The sequence below is a fragment of the Taeniopygia guttata genome, chromosome 33 (genome assembly GCF_048771995.1).
Source record: "Taeniopygia guttata chromosome 33, bTaeGut7.mat, whole genome shotgun sequence".
NCBI classification, from domain to species: domain Eukaryota; kingdom Metazoa; phylum Chordata; class Aves; order Passeriformes; family Estrildidae; genus Taeniopygia; species Taeniopygia guttata.
The window spans coordinates 482,206-496,998 of record NC_133058.1 but is presented as its reverse complement, the minus strand read 5'-3'; the positions used below and the strand labels follow the sequence as shown (position 1 = coordinate 496,998).

At 61.1% G+C, this 14,793-nt stretch overlaps 1 protein-coding gene across 1 annotated transcript; it reads right to left on the bottom strand.

The window, feature by feature from the left end:
* Positions 1 to 179: 179 nt before the first annotated feature.
* Positions 180 to 5,554, bottom strand: RABAC1 (Rab acceptor 1). The gene is made up of 6 exons (XM_041712442.2): positions 5,455 to 5,554; positions 4,446 to 4,521; positions 3,355 to 3,552; positions 2,310 to 2,401; positions 1,824 to 1,925; positions 180 to 896 (listed from the first exon to the last, which is right to left on the bottom strand). The coding sequence occupies exons 2-6, from the start codon at positions 4,514 to 4,516 to the stop codon at positions 808 to 810; spliced, it is 552 nt and encodes a 183-aa protein (XP_041568376.1). The 5' UTR covers positions 4,517 to 4,521; positions 5,455 to 5,554; the 3' UTR covers positions 180 to 807.
* Positions 5,555 to 14,793: the final 9,239 nt, after the last annotated feature.

Genomic DNA, 14,793 nt, shown 5'->3' with positions numbered 1-14,793 from the left:
TTTAGGGGGAAAGGGGAAATTTGGGGTAGAATTTGGGGGGAAAAAGGGGAATTTGGGGGGAATTTGGGGGGGAAAATGGGGAATTTGTGGGGGGGAAAAGAGGAATTTTTGGGGGAAAGGGGGAATTTGGGGGGGAATTTGGGGGGATTTTGGAAATAATTTGGGGGGTCCAGACGGGGTTTGGGTCACGTGACTCCTTTATTCTGCTCGGGGGGTCCCGAACCCCAAAACTGGGGAGGGGGACCCCAAAATCGGGGGGAGGGGCGAGAGGGGGAGTTTGGGGGATTTGGGGCTATTTTTTGGTGGTTTTGGGTAATTTTGAGGGGATTTTGGGGTGATTTGGAGGTATTTTGGGGGGTATTTTTGGGGTAATTTTGGGGTGAATTTTAGGGTGATTTTGGGGTGAATTTGGGGGATTTTGGGTCACACAGGCTCCATCTCCAGCTCAGGGCTCTCGAAGTGTATTTTTGGGGTGATTTGGGGTAATTTTGGGGTGAATTTTTGGGTAATTTTGGGGTGAATTTTGGGGTGATTTTGGGGTATTCTGGGGGGTATTTTTGGGGTAATTTTGGGGGGTATTTTTGGGGTGATTTTGGGGGATTTTCGGGGGTGTTTTTGGGGTGATTTTGGGGTGAATTTGGGGTATTTTGGGGGTACTTTTGGGGCGATTTTGGGGTGAATTTGGGGTATTTTGGGGGGTATTTTTGGGGTGATTTTGGGGTGATTTTGGGGTATTTTTGGGGTAATTTTGGGGTATTTTTGGGGTGATTTTGGGGAGATTTTGGGGTGAATTCGGGATATTTTGGGTCACACGGGCTCCATCTGCAGCTCGGCGCTCTCGGGGGGCTCCAACTCCCGGAACGCCGCGTGGGACCCCAAAAACACCAGAGCGGCTCCTGGGGGGGAGGGGGGGTCAGGGGGGACCCCGAAACCGGGACCCCCCCCCAAAAACCGCGGGGGGGTGAGGGGGGGGGGGTTGGGGGGTCCTGGGGGGGTTTTGGGGGGTCCCGGGGGGGTTTTAGAGGTGGATTTTTGGGGGGTCCCGGGGGGATTTTGAGGGGTCCCGGGGAAGGTTTTTGGGGGCTCTTGGGGAGGATTTTTGGGGTGATTTTTGGGGGGTCCCAGGGGGATTTTTGGGGGGATTTTTGGGGGGTCCCAGGGGGTTTTTGGGGGGGAAGGGTCTTGGGGTTTTAGGGGGGGTCCCGGGGGGATTTTTGGGGGGATTTTTTGGGGGGATCCCGGGGGGATTTTTGGGGGGTCCCGGGGGGATTTCTGGGGGGGTCCCGGGGGGATTTTTGGGGGGATTTTTGGCGGGTCCCTGGGGGATTTTTGGGGGGATTTTTTGGGGGGGTCCCGGGGGGATTTTGGGGTGTCCCAGGGGGGGTCCCGGGGGGTTTTTTGGGGGGGATTTTTGGGGGGTCCCGGGGGGTTTCTGGGGGGGGTCCCGGGGATTTTTGGGGGGTCCCGGGGGGATTTTTGGGGGGATTCTTGTGGGGGGTCCCAGGGGGATTTTGGAGGGTCCCAGGGGCATTTTTGGGGGGTCCCAGGGGGATTTTTGGGGATGTCCCGGGGGTTTTTGGGGTCGGGATTTTTTGGGGGGGGTCCCGGGGAGGATTTTTGGTGGGATTTTTGGGGGGTCCCAGGGGGATTTTTGGGGGGATTTTTGGGGGAGTCCCGGGGGGATTTTTGGGGGGATTTTTGGGGGAGTCCCGGGGGGATTTTTGGGGGGATCGCAGGGGGTTTTTGGGGGAGTCCCGGGGGGATTTTTGGGGGGATTTTTGGGGGTCCCGGGAGTATTTTTGGGGTATTTTTGGGGGTCTCACCCAGCAGCCAGAAGAGCGCCGCCCCCGCCCCCGCCAGCCAGAACAGGGGCAGGGAAACCCCGGCGGCCACGCCCAGCTGGTGGGCGGGGCTTAACTCACGGCCTGGCGGGAAACCAGTATAGACCAGTATAAACCAGTATAAACCAGTATAGACCAGTATAAACCAGTACAGACCAGTATGGACCAGTATGGACCAGTACGGACCAGTACGGACCAGTTCCCTCCCAGTTTCTTCAGTTTGACCTCCCAGTCCATCCCAGTCCCCCCCAAATCCCCTCCCAGTCCATCCCAGTTGCTCCCAATCCCCTCCCAGTTTATCCCAGTTCCCTCCCAGTCCATCCCAATATATCCCAGTCCCATTCCCAGTCCCTCCCAGTTCCCTCCCACTCCCCTCCCAGTTTATCCCAGTCCCTCCCAGTCCCATTCCCAGTCCATCCCAGTCCCTCCCAGTCCCTCCCAGTCCATCCCAGTCCATCCCAGTCTCACCCAGCAGCACCAGCGGCGCCTCCCGGGCCCGGAGCCGAACGGCGACGCCGAAAAACACCCCGAGAGCAACGAGGAGCAGCGGGGAGCTCAAACTGGGAGAACTGGGAGTTACTGGGAGCACTGGGAGCTCAAACTGGGAGCACTGGGAGGGACTGGGAGCACTGGGAGCTCAAACTGGGAGAACTGGGAGTTACTGGGAGCACTGGGAGCTCAAACTGGGAGAACTGGGAGTTACTGGGAGCACTGGGAGCTCAAACTGGGAGTTACTGGGAGCACTGGGAGCTCAAACTGGGAGCACTGGGAGGGACTGGGAGCTCAAACTGGGAGCACTGGGAGTTACTGGGAGCACTGGGAGCTCAAACTGGGAGAACTGGGAGTTACTGGGAGCACGGGGAGCTCAAACTGGGAGAACTGGGAGTTACTGGGAGCACTGGGAGTTCAGACTGGGAGCACTGGGAGTTACTGGGAGCTCAAACTGGGAGAACTGGGAGTTACTGGGAGTTACTGGGAGGGACTGGGAGGGACTGGGACGAACTGGGACAAACCGGAACAACGCCCCCAAAACCACCAAGAAATCCCCAAAAATCGCTATGGAACCCCTGAAAAAATTCCCAAAAAATTCCCCAAAATCCCCGAAATTCCCAAATTCTTCACAGGCAGTACAGGAGCAGCGCCAGGAACAGCAGCAGGGAATTAATGTCCCAAAAATGCCAAAAAAATTCCCAAAAATGCCCAAAAAATTATAGAAAATCCCCCAAAAATGCCGTTAAACCCCCCCAAAATGGCATAAAACTCCCGAATTTTTCCCAAAAAATTCCCAAAAATTCCTGAAAATTCCCAAATTTCCTCCCAGGCAGTAGAGCAGCAGCCCCAGGAAGAGCAGCAGGGAAATAACATCCCAAAAATACCAAAAAAATCCCCAAAAATGCCAAAAAAATCACAGAAAATCCCCAAAAAATGCCATAAAACCCCCGAAAATTCCCCAAAAATTCCAAAAAATTCCCCAAAAATTCCCAAAATTCCCGAAAATCCCGGAATTGCTCACAGGCAGTAGAGCAGCAGCGCCAGGAACAGCAGCAGGTAGTTGCTCTGGAACCTCTCGGCGTTCTGCCCCAGGCGCCGCCACAGCTCCCCCAAATCTCGGGGGACCCCAAATCGCCGCTGGTCCAGGAACGACCCCCACGGCCGCAGCCCCGCCCGGCGCGCCCCGAGCCAGCGCCAGGCCCAGCCGGGGGGGGACAGCCTGCAGGGGGGACCCAAAATCCCGGAAATTTACCCCAAAAAATTCCCTGAAATTCCCACAAAAAACCCGGCCCCAAAACTGCCCCAGAACTGCCCCAGAACTGCCCCAAATTCCCCCAAAATCCACCCTAAAACTGCCCCAAAACTGCCCCAAGGCCCCGAGCCAGCGCCAGGCCCAGCCGGGGGGGGACAGCCTGGGGGGGACCCAAAATACAGAAAATTCACCCCAAAAATCCCACAAATTCACCCATAAAACCCTGGCCCCAAAACTGCCCCAAAATCCCCCAAAATCCACCCCAAATCTGCCCCAAGGCCCCGAGCCAGCGCCAGGCCCAGCCGGGGGGGGACAGCCTGGGGGGGACCCCAAAATACACAAAATTCACCCCAAAAACACCACAAATTCACCCATAAAACCCCGGCCCCAAAACTGCCCCAAAACTGCCCCAAATTCCCCCAAAATCCACCCTAAAACTGCCCCAAAACTGCCCCAGAGCCCCGAGCCAGCGCCGGGCCCAGCCGGGGGGGGACAGCCTGCAGGGGGGACCCCAAAATCCCAGAAATTTACCCCAAAAATCCACCCTAAAAACCCCAAATACACCCGGGAATCCTACACCCCAAAACTGCCCCAAAACTGCCCCAAATTCCCCCAAAATCCACCCCAAAATCCCCCAAAATCCCCAAATTTCCCCCAAATACCCCCAAAATTCCCCCAAATCCCCCCAAAATCCCCAAATTTCCCCAAAATCCCCCCAAATCCCCCAAATTTCCCCAAAATCCCCCAAATCCCCCCAAAATCCCCAAGTTCCCCAAATCCCCCCAAAGCCCCCAAACCCCCCCAAAATCCCCCCAAAATCCCCCCAAAATCCCCCCAAATCCCCCCAAATCCCCCCTCACCTGCCCAGCCCCCCTCTGGGGTCGCTCTCGGCCCCCGGCGGCTCCTGAGGGGGGGGCGCGACCTCGGCCATGGCGGCTTTGGGGAGAAACCGCGGGAATTTGGGAAATTTGGGGAGAAACCGCGGGGATTTGGGAGATTTGGGGAGAAACCACGGGGATTTGGGAAATTTGGGGAGATTTGGGGAAAAACCGCGGGGATTTGGGAAATCTGGGGGATTTTAGGAAATTTTGGGGATTTTGGGAAATTTGGAGAATTTTGGGCATTCCTGAAGGGTTTTGGGCTCGTTCGGCGGCTTTTGGCCCCTGGGGGGATTTTGGGGTTAAATCCGTGGATTTGGGGTCCAGCCCCCATCTTTGGGGTCCGGGGAAGATTTTGGGGTCCCGTGGGGGATTTTGGGGTTAAATCTGTGGATTTTGGGGTTAAATATGCTTATTTTGGGGTCCCGGGGAGGATTTCGGGGTTATTCCGCTGATTCTGGGGTCCCGGGGAGGATTTTGGGGTAAATTCCGCTGATTTTGGGGTCCCGGGGAGGATTTTGGGGTCCCGGGGAGGATTTTGGCGTTAAATCCGCTGATTTTGGGGTCCCGGGGGGATTTCGGGGTTATTCCGCTAATTTTTGGGTTAACTTCGCTGATTTTGGGGTCCCGGGGAGGATTTTGGGGTCCCAAGGAGGATTTCGGGGTTAAATCCGCTGATTTTGGGGTCCCGGGGAGGATTTCGGGGTTATCCCGCTGATTTTGGGGTTAAATCCGCTGATTTTGGGGTCCCGGGGATTATTTCGGGGTTATTCCGCTGATTTTGGCATCCCGGGGAGGATTTCGGGGTTAAATCAGCTGATTTTGGCATCCCGGGGAGGATTTCGGGGTTATCCCGCTGATTTTTGGGGTTAAATCCGCGGATTTTGGGGTCCCAGGGAGGATTTTGGGGTTATCCCGCTGATTTTTGGGGTTAAATCCGCGGATTTTGGGGTCCCCCCGCCCCGTTTCCATGGGAACCGCCCCCCCTCACCTCGGGCCGGAACCGCGGGAACGCGTGGCGGGGGCGGGGCCACGCGATGACGTAACGGTGGGCGGAGCAATCGGCATATGCAGATTTTGGGCGTGGCTATTTCCCATATGTGGTTTTGTGGGCGTGGCTTTAGAGGTGGGCGTGGTTTAGATGCGTGCTTATGAATTTTAATAATGTGGGCGTGGTTTGTGGCTCATTATGCAGAGTTGGGGCGGGCGGTGGGCGGGGCTATGACCTTATATGGAGGTGACGGAATTTGGGCTCTGTTTTGGGGGGGAAAAGGGGAATTTTGGGGGGAAACGCGATTTTGGGGAGAAAAAGGGGATTTTTGGGGAGAAGAGCGGATTTTTTTTGTGGAAAATTGGGTTTTGGGGGAGAAAGGGGAATTTTGGGAGTGAAAAGGGGAATTTTGGGGGAAAAAGAGGATTTTTTGGGGGGAAAGGGGATTTTGGGGAGTGAAAAGGGGTATTTGGGGGGAAAAAGAGGATTTTTTTGGGGGAAAGGGGATTTTGGGGGTAAAAGGGGGAATTTTGGGGGCGAAAGGGAATTTTTTTGGGGGGAAGGGGATTTTTGGGAGGAAAACGCAATTTTTTGGGGGAAAGGGGAAATTTTGGGGGGAAAGGGGGAATTTTGGGGGGAAAGGGGAATTTTTGGGGGGAAAAGGGAATTTTTTTGGGAGGAACGGGATTTTTTTGGGGAAAATGCAATTTTGGGGAGAGAAACGGCATTTTGGGGTGCGGTAAGTCCATTTCTGCGGGAAAAAACGGCGATTTGGTGGCAAAAAGGAGGGGAAAAGCGGGGTTGATTTGGGGCAAAAAAATAAAAAAAAAAGGAATTGGAGGGTGAAGAAAAGGATCAAAATTTCCCACCCCCTCCCCAAATTCCCAGCCCCCTCCCCAAATTCCCAGCCCCCCCATCCATCACCCGGCGCCGCCGAATGCAAATTCCCCAAATCAAAACATTTTACTCGTAAATGGGCCCGAACTAATTAACTCAAGTGTTAATTAACGCCGCGCCGCCGCCGCCATCCATCTTCGGGGGGGGGGGGGGGAATTGGGGAGGGGGCGGGGGGGAGTGGGCGGGGGGGGGGGAGGGAATGGATATGGGGGGGGGATTGTTTGGGGGTCCTCGAGATGGGTTTGGGGGTCCCTGACCCGATTTGGGGGTCCCTGACCCGATTTGGGGGTCCCCGACCCAAATTTTGGGGGTCTCGAGTGGGGTTTGGGGGTCCCTGACCCAAATTTGGGGGTCTCGGGTTGGGTTTGGGGGTCCCTGACCCGAATTTTGGGGGTCTTCGGGTTGGGTTTGGGGGTCCCTGACCCAAATTTTGGGGGTCTCGGGTTGGGTTTGGGGGTCCCTGACCCGATTTGGGGGTCCCTGACCCAAATTTTGGGGTCTCAGGTTGGGTTTGGGGGTCCCTGACCCAAATTTTGGGGGTCTCGGGTTGGGTTTGGGGGTCCCTGACCCAAATTTGGGGATCCCGGAGTTGGTTCTGGGGGTTCTCGGGTGGGGTTTGGGGGTCCCTGACCCAAATTTTGGGGGTCTCGGGTTGGGTTTGGGGGTCCCTGACCCAAATTTTGGGGGTCTCGGGTTGGTTTTGGGGGTCCCTGACCCGATTTGGGGGTCCCTGGTGGGATTCTGGGGGGTCCCCGGGCGGATTTGGGGGTCCCCGGGTGTGTTTTGGGGAGGGGTCTCTCGGGGGGGTTTTCCCCCTCCCCATCCCCGGGGGTTCCGATCCCGGGGGTCCCGTTGCCCCCCGGTCCCCCCCGGTTCCCCCGGTGCCCCCCCAGACCCATTTCCCCCGGTGCCCCCCGAGGACCCCCAGTCTCATTTCCCCCCAGTTCCCCCGGGAACCCCCAGACCCATTTCCCCCCGATCCCCCCCGGTTCCCCCCCGGTGACCCCCGGCCCCATTTCCCCCCGGTTCCTCCCCCCGGTGCCCCCCGGTGCCCCCAGCCCCATTTCCCCCCGGTTCCCCCCCGGTTCCCCCGGTGCCCCCCGAGGACCCCCAGCCCCATTTCCCCCCCATTCCCTCCGGTCCCCCCCGGTTCCTCCGGTGACCCCCAGACCCATTTCCCCCCTGTTCCCCCCCCGTTCCCCCCCCGGTTCCCCTCCCGGTGCCCCCCGGTGCCCCCCGGTGCCCCCCGGTGCCCCCAGACCCATTTCCCCCCGGTTCCCCCCCCCGATCCCCCCCGCTGCCCCCGGGGACCCCCAGACCCATTTCCCCCCATTTCCCCCCCCCCGATCCCCCCCGGTTCCTCCCCCGGTTCTCCCGGGGACCCCCAGACCCATTTCCCCCGGGTCCCCCCCGATCCCCCCAGCACCCCCCAGCCCACCCCCGGTTCCCCCGGTGTCCCCCAGACCCATTTCCCCCCATTGCCCCCCGGTTCTCCCGGTCCCCCCCGGTGCCCCCCGGTGCCCCCCAGACCCATTTTCCCCCGGTGCCCCCCCCGGTTCCCCCCGGTTCCCCCGGTGCCCCCCAGACCCATTTCCCCCCGGTTTCCCCCCCGGTGCCCCCCGGTGCCCCCCGGTTCCCCCGGTGGCCCCCAGCCCCATTTCCCCCCGGTTCCCCCCCGGTTCCCCCGGTGCCCCCCGAGGACCCACACCCATTTCCCCCCATTTCCCCCCAGCCCCCCGGTTCCTCAGCCCCCCCGGTGCTCCCCCGGTTCCCCCGGTGCCCCCCAGCCCCATTTCCCCCCGGTGCCCCCAGCCCCATTTCCCCCCCATTTCCCCCCGGTATCCCCCGGTCCCCCCCGGCCCCCTCCGGTCCCCCCCGGTTCCCCCGGTGCCCCCCCGCGCCCCCCGCCCCCGCCGCCCCCCATCCATCACCCGCTGACAGCTCCGGCGGCGGCGAATTAGCACCTAAATCGAATATTGATCAGCGGGCAGGCAACGGGAACCGGGAACTGGTACCGAACCGGGGACCGGGAACCGGGCACGGAACCGGCACCGGGAACCGGGAACCGAACCGGGAACCGGGAACCGAACCGGCACCGGGAACCGAACCGGGGACCGGGAACCGGGAACCGGGATCAGAACCGGCACCGGGAACCGGGAACCGGCACCGGGAACCGGGAACCGGCACCGGGATCGGAACCGGGGACGGAACCGGGAACCGAACCGGGAACCGGGAACGGAACCGGGAACCGGGAACCGGCACCGGGATCGGAACCGGGAACCGGGATCGGAACCGGCACCGGGAACCGGCACCGGGAACCGGCACCGGGAACCGGGGACGGAACCGGGAACCGGCACCGGGAACCGGCACCGAGGTCGGAACCGGCACCGGGAACCGGTACCTGGGGCGAATTAGCACCTAAATCGAATATTGATCAGCGGGCAAGTGCAGCTGGCCCGCACCGGGAACCGGAACCGGAACGGGAACCCCCCACCAGAGACCGACACCGGGACCGGCACCGGGAACCGGACCGGGACCCCGGACCAGAACCGGGACCGGGACTGGGACCGGGACCCCACTCGGGAACGGGAACCCGGTCCAGGACAGGGACCGGGACCGGGACCGGGACCCCCCTCGGGACTGGGAACCGGGACCGGCCCCGGGAACCGGCCCAGGAACCCGGACCAGCACCGGGACCGGGACTGGGACCCCCCTTGGGAACGGGAACCGGGACCGGCACCGGGAACCGGACCGGGAACCCGGACCAGAACTGGGACTGGGACCGGGACCGGGACCCCCCTCGGGACTGGGATCAGCACCGGGACCGGAACCCCCCAGTACCGGTACCGGTACCGGGACACCCCCCCCCCCCCCGGTCCCGCCGAGCCCCCGGGATGAGCCCCCGCCCCCCCGGGGGTCCCACAATGTCCCCCCAGTGTTCCCAAGGACATCGTGGAGACACTCTGGGGACACTGGGGGTCACTGGGGGGCATCGTGGGGACACCCTGGGACCCTTTTGGTCACCCCGGGGCGTCACCGGGGACCCTTTTGGCCACCCTGGGGACACCCTCGGGACCCTTTTAGCCACATCGAGGACCCTTTTGACCACCCCGGGGACACCTCGGAGACCCTTTTGGCCCCCCTGGGGACACCTCAGGGTCCCTTTTGGCCACCCTGGGACCCTTTTGGCCACCCCGGGGCCACCTCGGGAACCCTTTTGGCCACCCTGGAGCCACCCTGGGACCCTTTTGGCCACCCTGGGGCCACCTCGGGGACCCTTTTAGCCACCCCGGGGCCACCTCAGGGACCCTTTTGACCACCTCGGGGACCCTTTTGGCCATCCTGGGTCCCTTTAGCCACCTCAGGGTCCCTTTTGGCCACCCCGGGGACCCTTTTGGCCACTCTGGGGCCACCTCGGGGACCCTTTCGACCACCCGGGGACCCTTTTGCCCACCCCGGGGACACCCTGGGACTCTTTTGGCCACCTCAGGGTCCCTTTAGGCCACCCCGGGGACCCTTTTGGCCACCTCAGGGACCCTTTTGGCCACGTCGGGGACACCCTGGGACCCTTTTGCCCACCCCGGGACATCACCTAGAACCCCCCGCGATCCTCGGGGACCCTTTCGGCCACCCTGGGGACCCTTTTGGACACCTCGGGGACCCTTTTGACCACCCTGGGGCCACCTCGGGGACCCTTTTGGCCACCTCAGGGTCCCTTTTATCCACCCCGGGGCATCACCGGGTCCCCCCGCGATCCTCGGGGACCCTTTTGGCCACCTCAGGGTCCCTTTTAGCCACCCTGGGGTCACCCTGGGACCCTTTTGACCACCCTGGGGCCACCTCAGGGTCCCTTTTATCCACCCCGGGGCATCACCGGGGTCCCCCCGCGATCCTCGGGGACCCCGCGGGGGCTCGGCCGCGTCTCCCCGGGCGCGGCGGCGGCGACAGCGGCGGCGACAGTGAGCGATGGGCGGCATTAGGCGCTTAATCCGCCTGATTGAATGTTTGGCTTCCTCCAAATTGAAACATTAAACAACGCGGCGGCGGCGGCGGCGGCGGGAGCGGCACCGGGAGCGGCACCGGGAGCGGCACCGGGAGCGGCGAGGGGGGAACGGCCGCAAGGACACGGCGGGAACGGGGGAGGGTGTGGAGGCTGAAACCCGACATTGAAACCCCCAAAAAATCCGATATTCCACAGCCCAAAAACCGACATCACGACCCAAAAAAATCAGATATCGCAGAGCCTGAAATCCGACATTGAAACCCAAAAATCCCAATATTTTGCACCCCAAAAACTGACATTGCAACCTAAAAAAAATCAGATATTCCACAGCCCCAAACCCGACATTGCAACCCAAAAACCCCAATATCACACCCCAAAACTGACATTGCAACCTAAAAAACTCAATATTCCACAGCCCAAAACCTGACACTGCAACCTAAAAAAAATCAGATATTGCAGAGCCTAAAATCCACCATTGCAACCCCAAAACCCCAATATTTCACACCCCAAAACCTGACATTCCTGAGCCCAAAATTCCAGCATTCCAGAGCCCCCAAACCCCGACATTCCAACCCCAAATCCCCAATATTTCACACCCCAAAAAACTGACATTGCAACCTAAAAAAAACCAGATATCACAGAGCCTGAAATCCACCATTCCAACCCCAAAACCCCCAATATTCCACACCCCAACACCCGACATTCCAGAGCCCAAAATTCCAGCATTCCACGCCCCTAAAGCCAACATTACAACCCCAAAAAAATCATATATTACACAGCCCTAAAACCCGACATTGGAACCCCAAAAAATCAGATATTACAGAGCCCAAAACTCAACATTCCAACCCAAAAAACCCCCGATATTCCAGAGCCCAAAATTCCGGCATTCCAGGGCCCCAAACCCCGACATTCCAGACCCAAAAACCCGACATTCCAACCCATAAAACCCCAACATTCCACACCCCAAAACCCCGACATTCCAACCCAAAAACCCCCCAATATTCCAGAGCCCAAAATGGCGACATTCCAGAACCCCAAAACCCCGACATTCCAACCCAAAAAAACCCGATATTCCAGAGCCCAAAATTCCAGCATTCCAGAACCCCAAACCCCCTGATATTCCAACCCATAAAAGCCCAACATTCCAAACCCCAAAATCCCAACATCCCAAATCCCAGCATCCCAAAATCCCAAATCCCAAAATCCCAACATCCCAACATCCCAACATCCCAAAATCCCAACATCCCAAATCCCAAAATCCCAAATCGCAGCTCTGCAGCACAGGCGATGTCGAGGGATCTGGGATTTGGGGTTCGGGATTTGGGAATCTGCACGACGGGATTCGGATTCGGGATTTTTGGGGTTTGGGGTTTGGGATGCTGCGGGACAGGGGATGGGGGAATTTGGGATGGGGGATGGGGATTTGGGATCAGGAATGCGGGATCAGGGATGCGGGATGGGGATTTGCCCCTCATCCCAAATCCCCTTTTTTCCCCTTTATCCCAAACCCCCCCATCCCAAATCCCCCTCAACCAAAATCCCCCTTTATCCCAAATCCCCCCTTATCCCAAATCCCCCTTTATTCCAAATCCCCCTTTATTCCGCCCCCAGACCCATTTCCCCCCTTCTATCCCCCCCGAACCCTCTTTTCTCCCTCTCCCCCATCCCCCAGCCCCATTTCCCCCGTTCTGTCCCCCCGAACCCCCTTTCCTGCCCCTCTGCCGCCCCCAGACCCATTTCCCACCCCCATCCCCCCGAACCCCCTTTTCTCTCTCTCCCCCATCCCCCAGACCCATTTCCCCACTTCTATCTCCCCCAACCCCCTTTCCCGCCCCTCTGCCGCCCCCAGACCCATTTCCCCCCTCTATCCCCCTATTTCCCACCCCCATCCCCCCGAACCCCCTTTCCCGCCCCTCTCTCGCCCCCAGACCCATTTCCCCCGTTCTGTTCCCCCCATTTCCCACCCCCCATCTCCCCGAACCCCCTTTCCCGCCCCTCTCTCGCCCCCAGCCCCATTTCCCCCCTTCTATCCCCCCATTTCCCACCCCCCATCCCCCCGAACCCCCTTTCCCGCCCCCCTGCCGCCCCCAGCCCCATTTCCCCCCGCCCCCCCGCCGCCCCCCACTCCCCCTCTCTCCCATCCTTTGTCTCTCCCTCTCTCCCTCTCTCAAGTGTTTTCAATTTTATTCTGAGTGGAATTAACTACCCCTGATGTCAAATTGCCGCCGCAATCGATAATAATATCTTTACAAAAGAGGATATTCTTCTCTCGCCGAACGGCCCCTGAAAAATGGAAAATTTAGTCGAAATTGATTCATTACTTGACACTTGGGCGGCCGGGCCCGTATTGATCGGGGGCTGTCATGTCCCATCTGCCCTAATCGAGCCTGAGCCGCGCTGTCGATGGGCGAATTTTTCATAATTCCGCCGGGCCAGACAGATACGAAAACACGCGCGGCTCGCGCTGCGACCCCCCCCAACCAGCAAACCCACCCCCAAATCCCCCCTGAGCCCCCCAACCCACCCTCAAATCCCCCCCCGAGCCCCCCAACCCACCCCCAAACCCACCCCCAAATCCCTCTGAGCCCCCAAACTCACCCCCAAACCCACCCCCCAATCCCTCTGAGCCCCCCAAATCCCCCCCAGAACCTCCCGTGCTTCCCCCCCAGCGCCCCCAAATCCCCCCCGAGCCCCAAACCCACCCCCGAATCCCTCCCGACCCCCGTGCTTCCCCCCAAATACCCCCCGAGCCCCCCAAATCCCCCCCGAGCCTCCCGTGCTTCTCCCCCGGAGCCCCCAAACCCACCCCCGAATCCCCCCCGAGCCCCCCAAACCCACCCCCAAATCGCCCTGAGCCCCCAAATCCCCCCAGAACCCCCCGTGCTTCCCCCCAAATCCCCCCACAACCCCCAAACCCACCCCCGAATCCCCCCCGAGCCCCCCAACCCACCCCCGAATCCCCCCAGAACCTCCCGTGCTTCCCCCCCAGCGCCCCCAAATCCCCCCGAGGCCCCCAAACCCACCCCCGAATCCCCCTGAGCCCCCCAACCCACCCCCAAACCCACCCCCGAATCCCCCCCGAGCCCCCCAACCCACCCCCGAATCCCTCTGAGCCCCCAAACCCACCCCCAAACCCACCCCCAAATCCCCCCCGAGCCCCAAACCCACCCCCCACAACCCACCCCCGACCCCCGGCGCTCCCCCCCACACCCCCTCCGACCCCCGGTGCTCCCCCCCAGCGCCCCCCACACCCACCCCAAACCTCCCCACACCCCCCGATCCTCTGGGGAACGGCCGCGGTTTCGCCTTGGAGACCCCCGGGTACCCCCAGACCCCCATGGACCCCCCCCATGGACCCCCCGGACCCCCACGGGCACCCTCAGACCCATGGACCCCCACCATGGACCCCCCCGGCCACCCCCCCGGCCACCCCCAGACCCCCACGGGCACCCCCAGACCCCCATGGACCCCCCCCGGACCCCGCCCCCCAAATCCCCCCGACCCCCGATCAGGGAATGCGGGGAGGGGGGGCTCAGGAATTGGGGAGGGGTCCCCGGAGTCCAAAAATGGGGGGCGGGGGGGGGATAGTGGGGTCCCCCCACAATTAAAGTGGGGAAAGAGGGACCCCCCCCCCTTCCCCGGACCCCAAATTGAGGGGTCCCACTGCGGGGTGCCCCCCAGACCCCCAAATGTGGGGAGACCCCTCCCCAAAATGCAGTTTGGGACGGAACGTCCCCAGATAAAGGGGAGGGGACATGGGGGGGGGGTCTGCGCGTGTTTCGGGGACACCTCGGGGGGGGCACATTTGGGGGGGGGGTGACACCCCCATTCCGCGGCATTTTTTGGGGGAGTTTCGCGCGTTTTGGGGGGTGGTCCCCGGGGCCACTTTTGGGGGTGCGCTGCCCCCGGCAGGCGTGTCCCTCCCGCGGGGTGAGGGGGGGTCCCGGGGTGCCCCCGCCGCCGCCCCCCCCGATCGAAGCCCATTTCGGGCCGCGCCGCCGCAGCTGGTTTCAAATTTGATCAGCGATGAACTTTATTTTCCGAGTTTGAGGAAAATTATATCCATCGATCCGCCGGCCCCGCTCGGCCGCTACTTAAAGCCCCGGCGCCGGCCCGCGGCCCCGGAGCCTTCGTCCCGCTCCTCTTCCTCCTCCTCCTCCTCCTCCTCCTCCCCGGCTCCGCTTCCCGCCTTCCTCCCCTTCCTCCTCTTCCTCCCGCTGCTCTTCTTCCTTCCTCCCCTTCTCCTCGTCCTTTCCTCCTCTTCCTCCTCCGCCGCTTTTCCTCCCTTATCCCCTTCTCCTCTTCCTCCTTCATCTCCTTCCTCCCTCCTCCTCCTCCTCCTCCTCCTCCTCCTCCTCCTCCTCCAGCCCTTCTCCCTTTTCCTCCGGACCTTTCTCCGCTCCCTCCATCCCTCCTCCTCTTCCTCCTCTTCCTCCTCT

What these genes read in the sequence shown, in the direction of transcription:
- RABAC1 (XM_041712442.2), bottom strand. Translation starts at nt 4,516, where the DNA reads ATGGCCGAGGTCGCGCCCCCCCCTCAGGAGCCGCCGGGGGCCGAGAGC. An exon ending in CCCAGAGGGGGGCTGGGCAG is followed by an intron (nt 3,553 to 4,445) that starts GTGAGGGGGGAT and finishes TCCCCCCTGCAG; the next exon opens with GCTGTCCCCCCCCGGCTGGG. An exon ending in GCGCTGCTGCTCTACTGCCT is followed by an intron (nt 2,402 to 3,354) that starts GTGAGCAATTCC and finishes CAGTTCTCCCAG; the next exon opens with TTTGAGCTCCCCGCTGCTCC.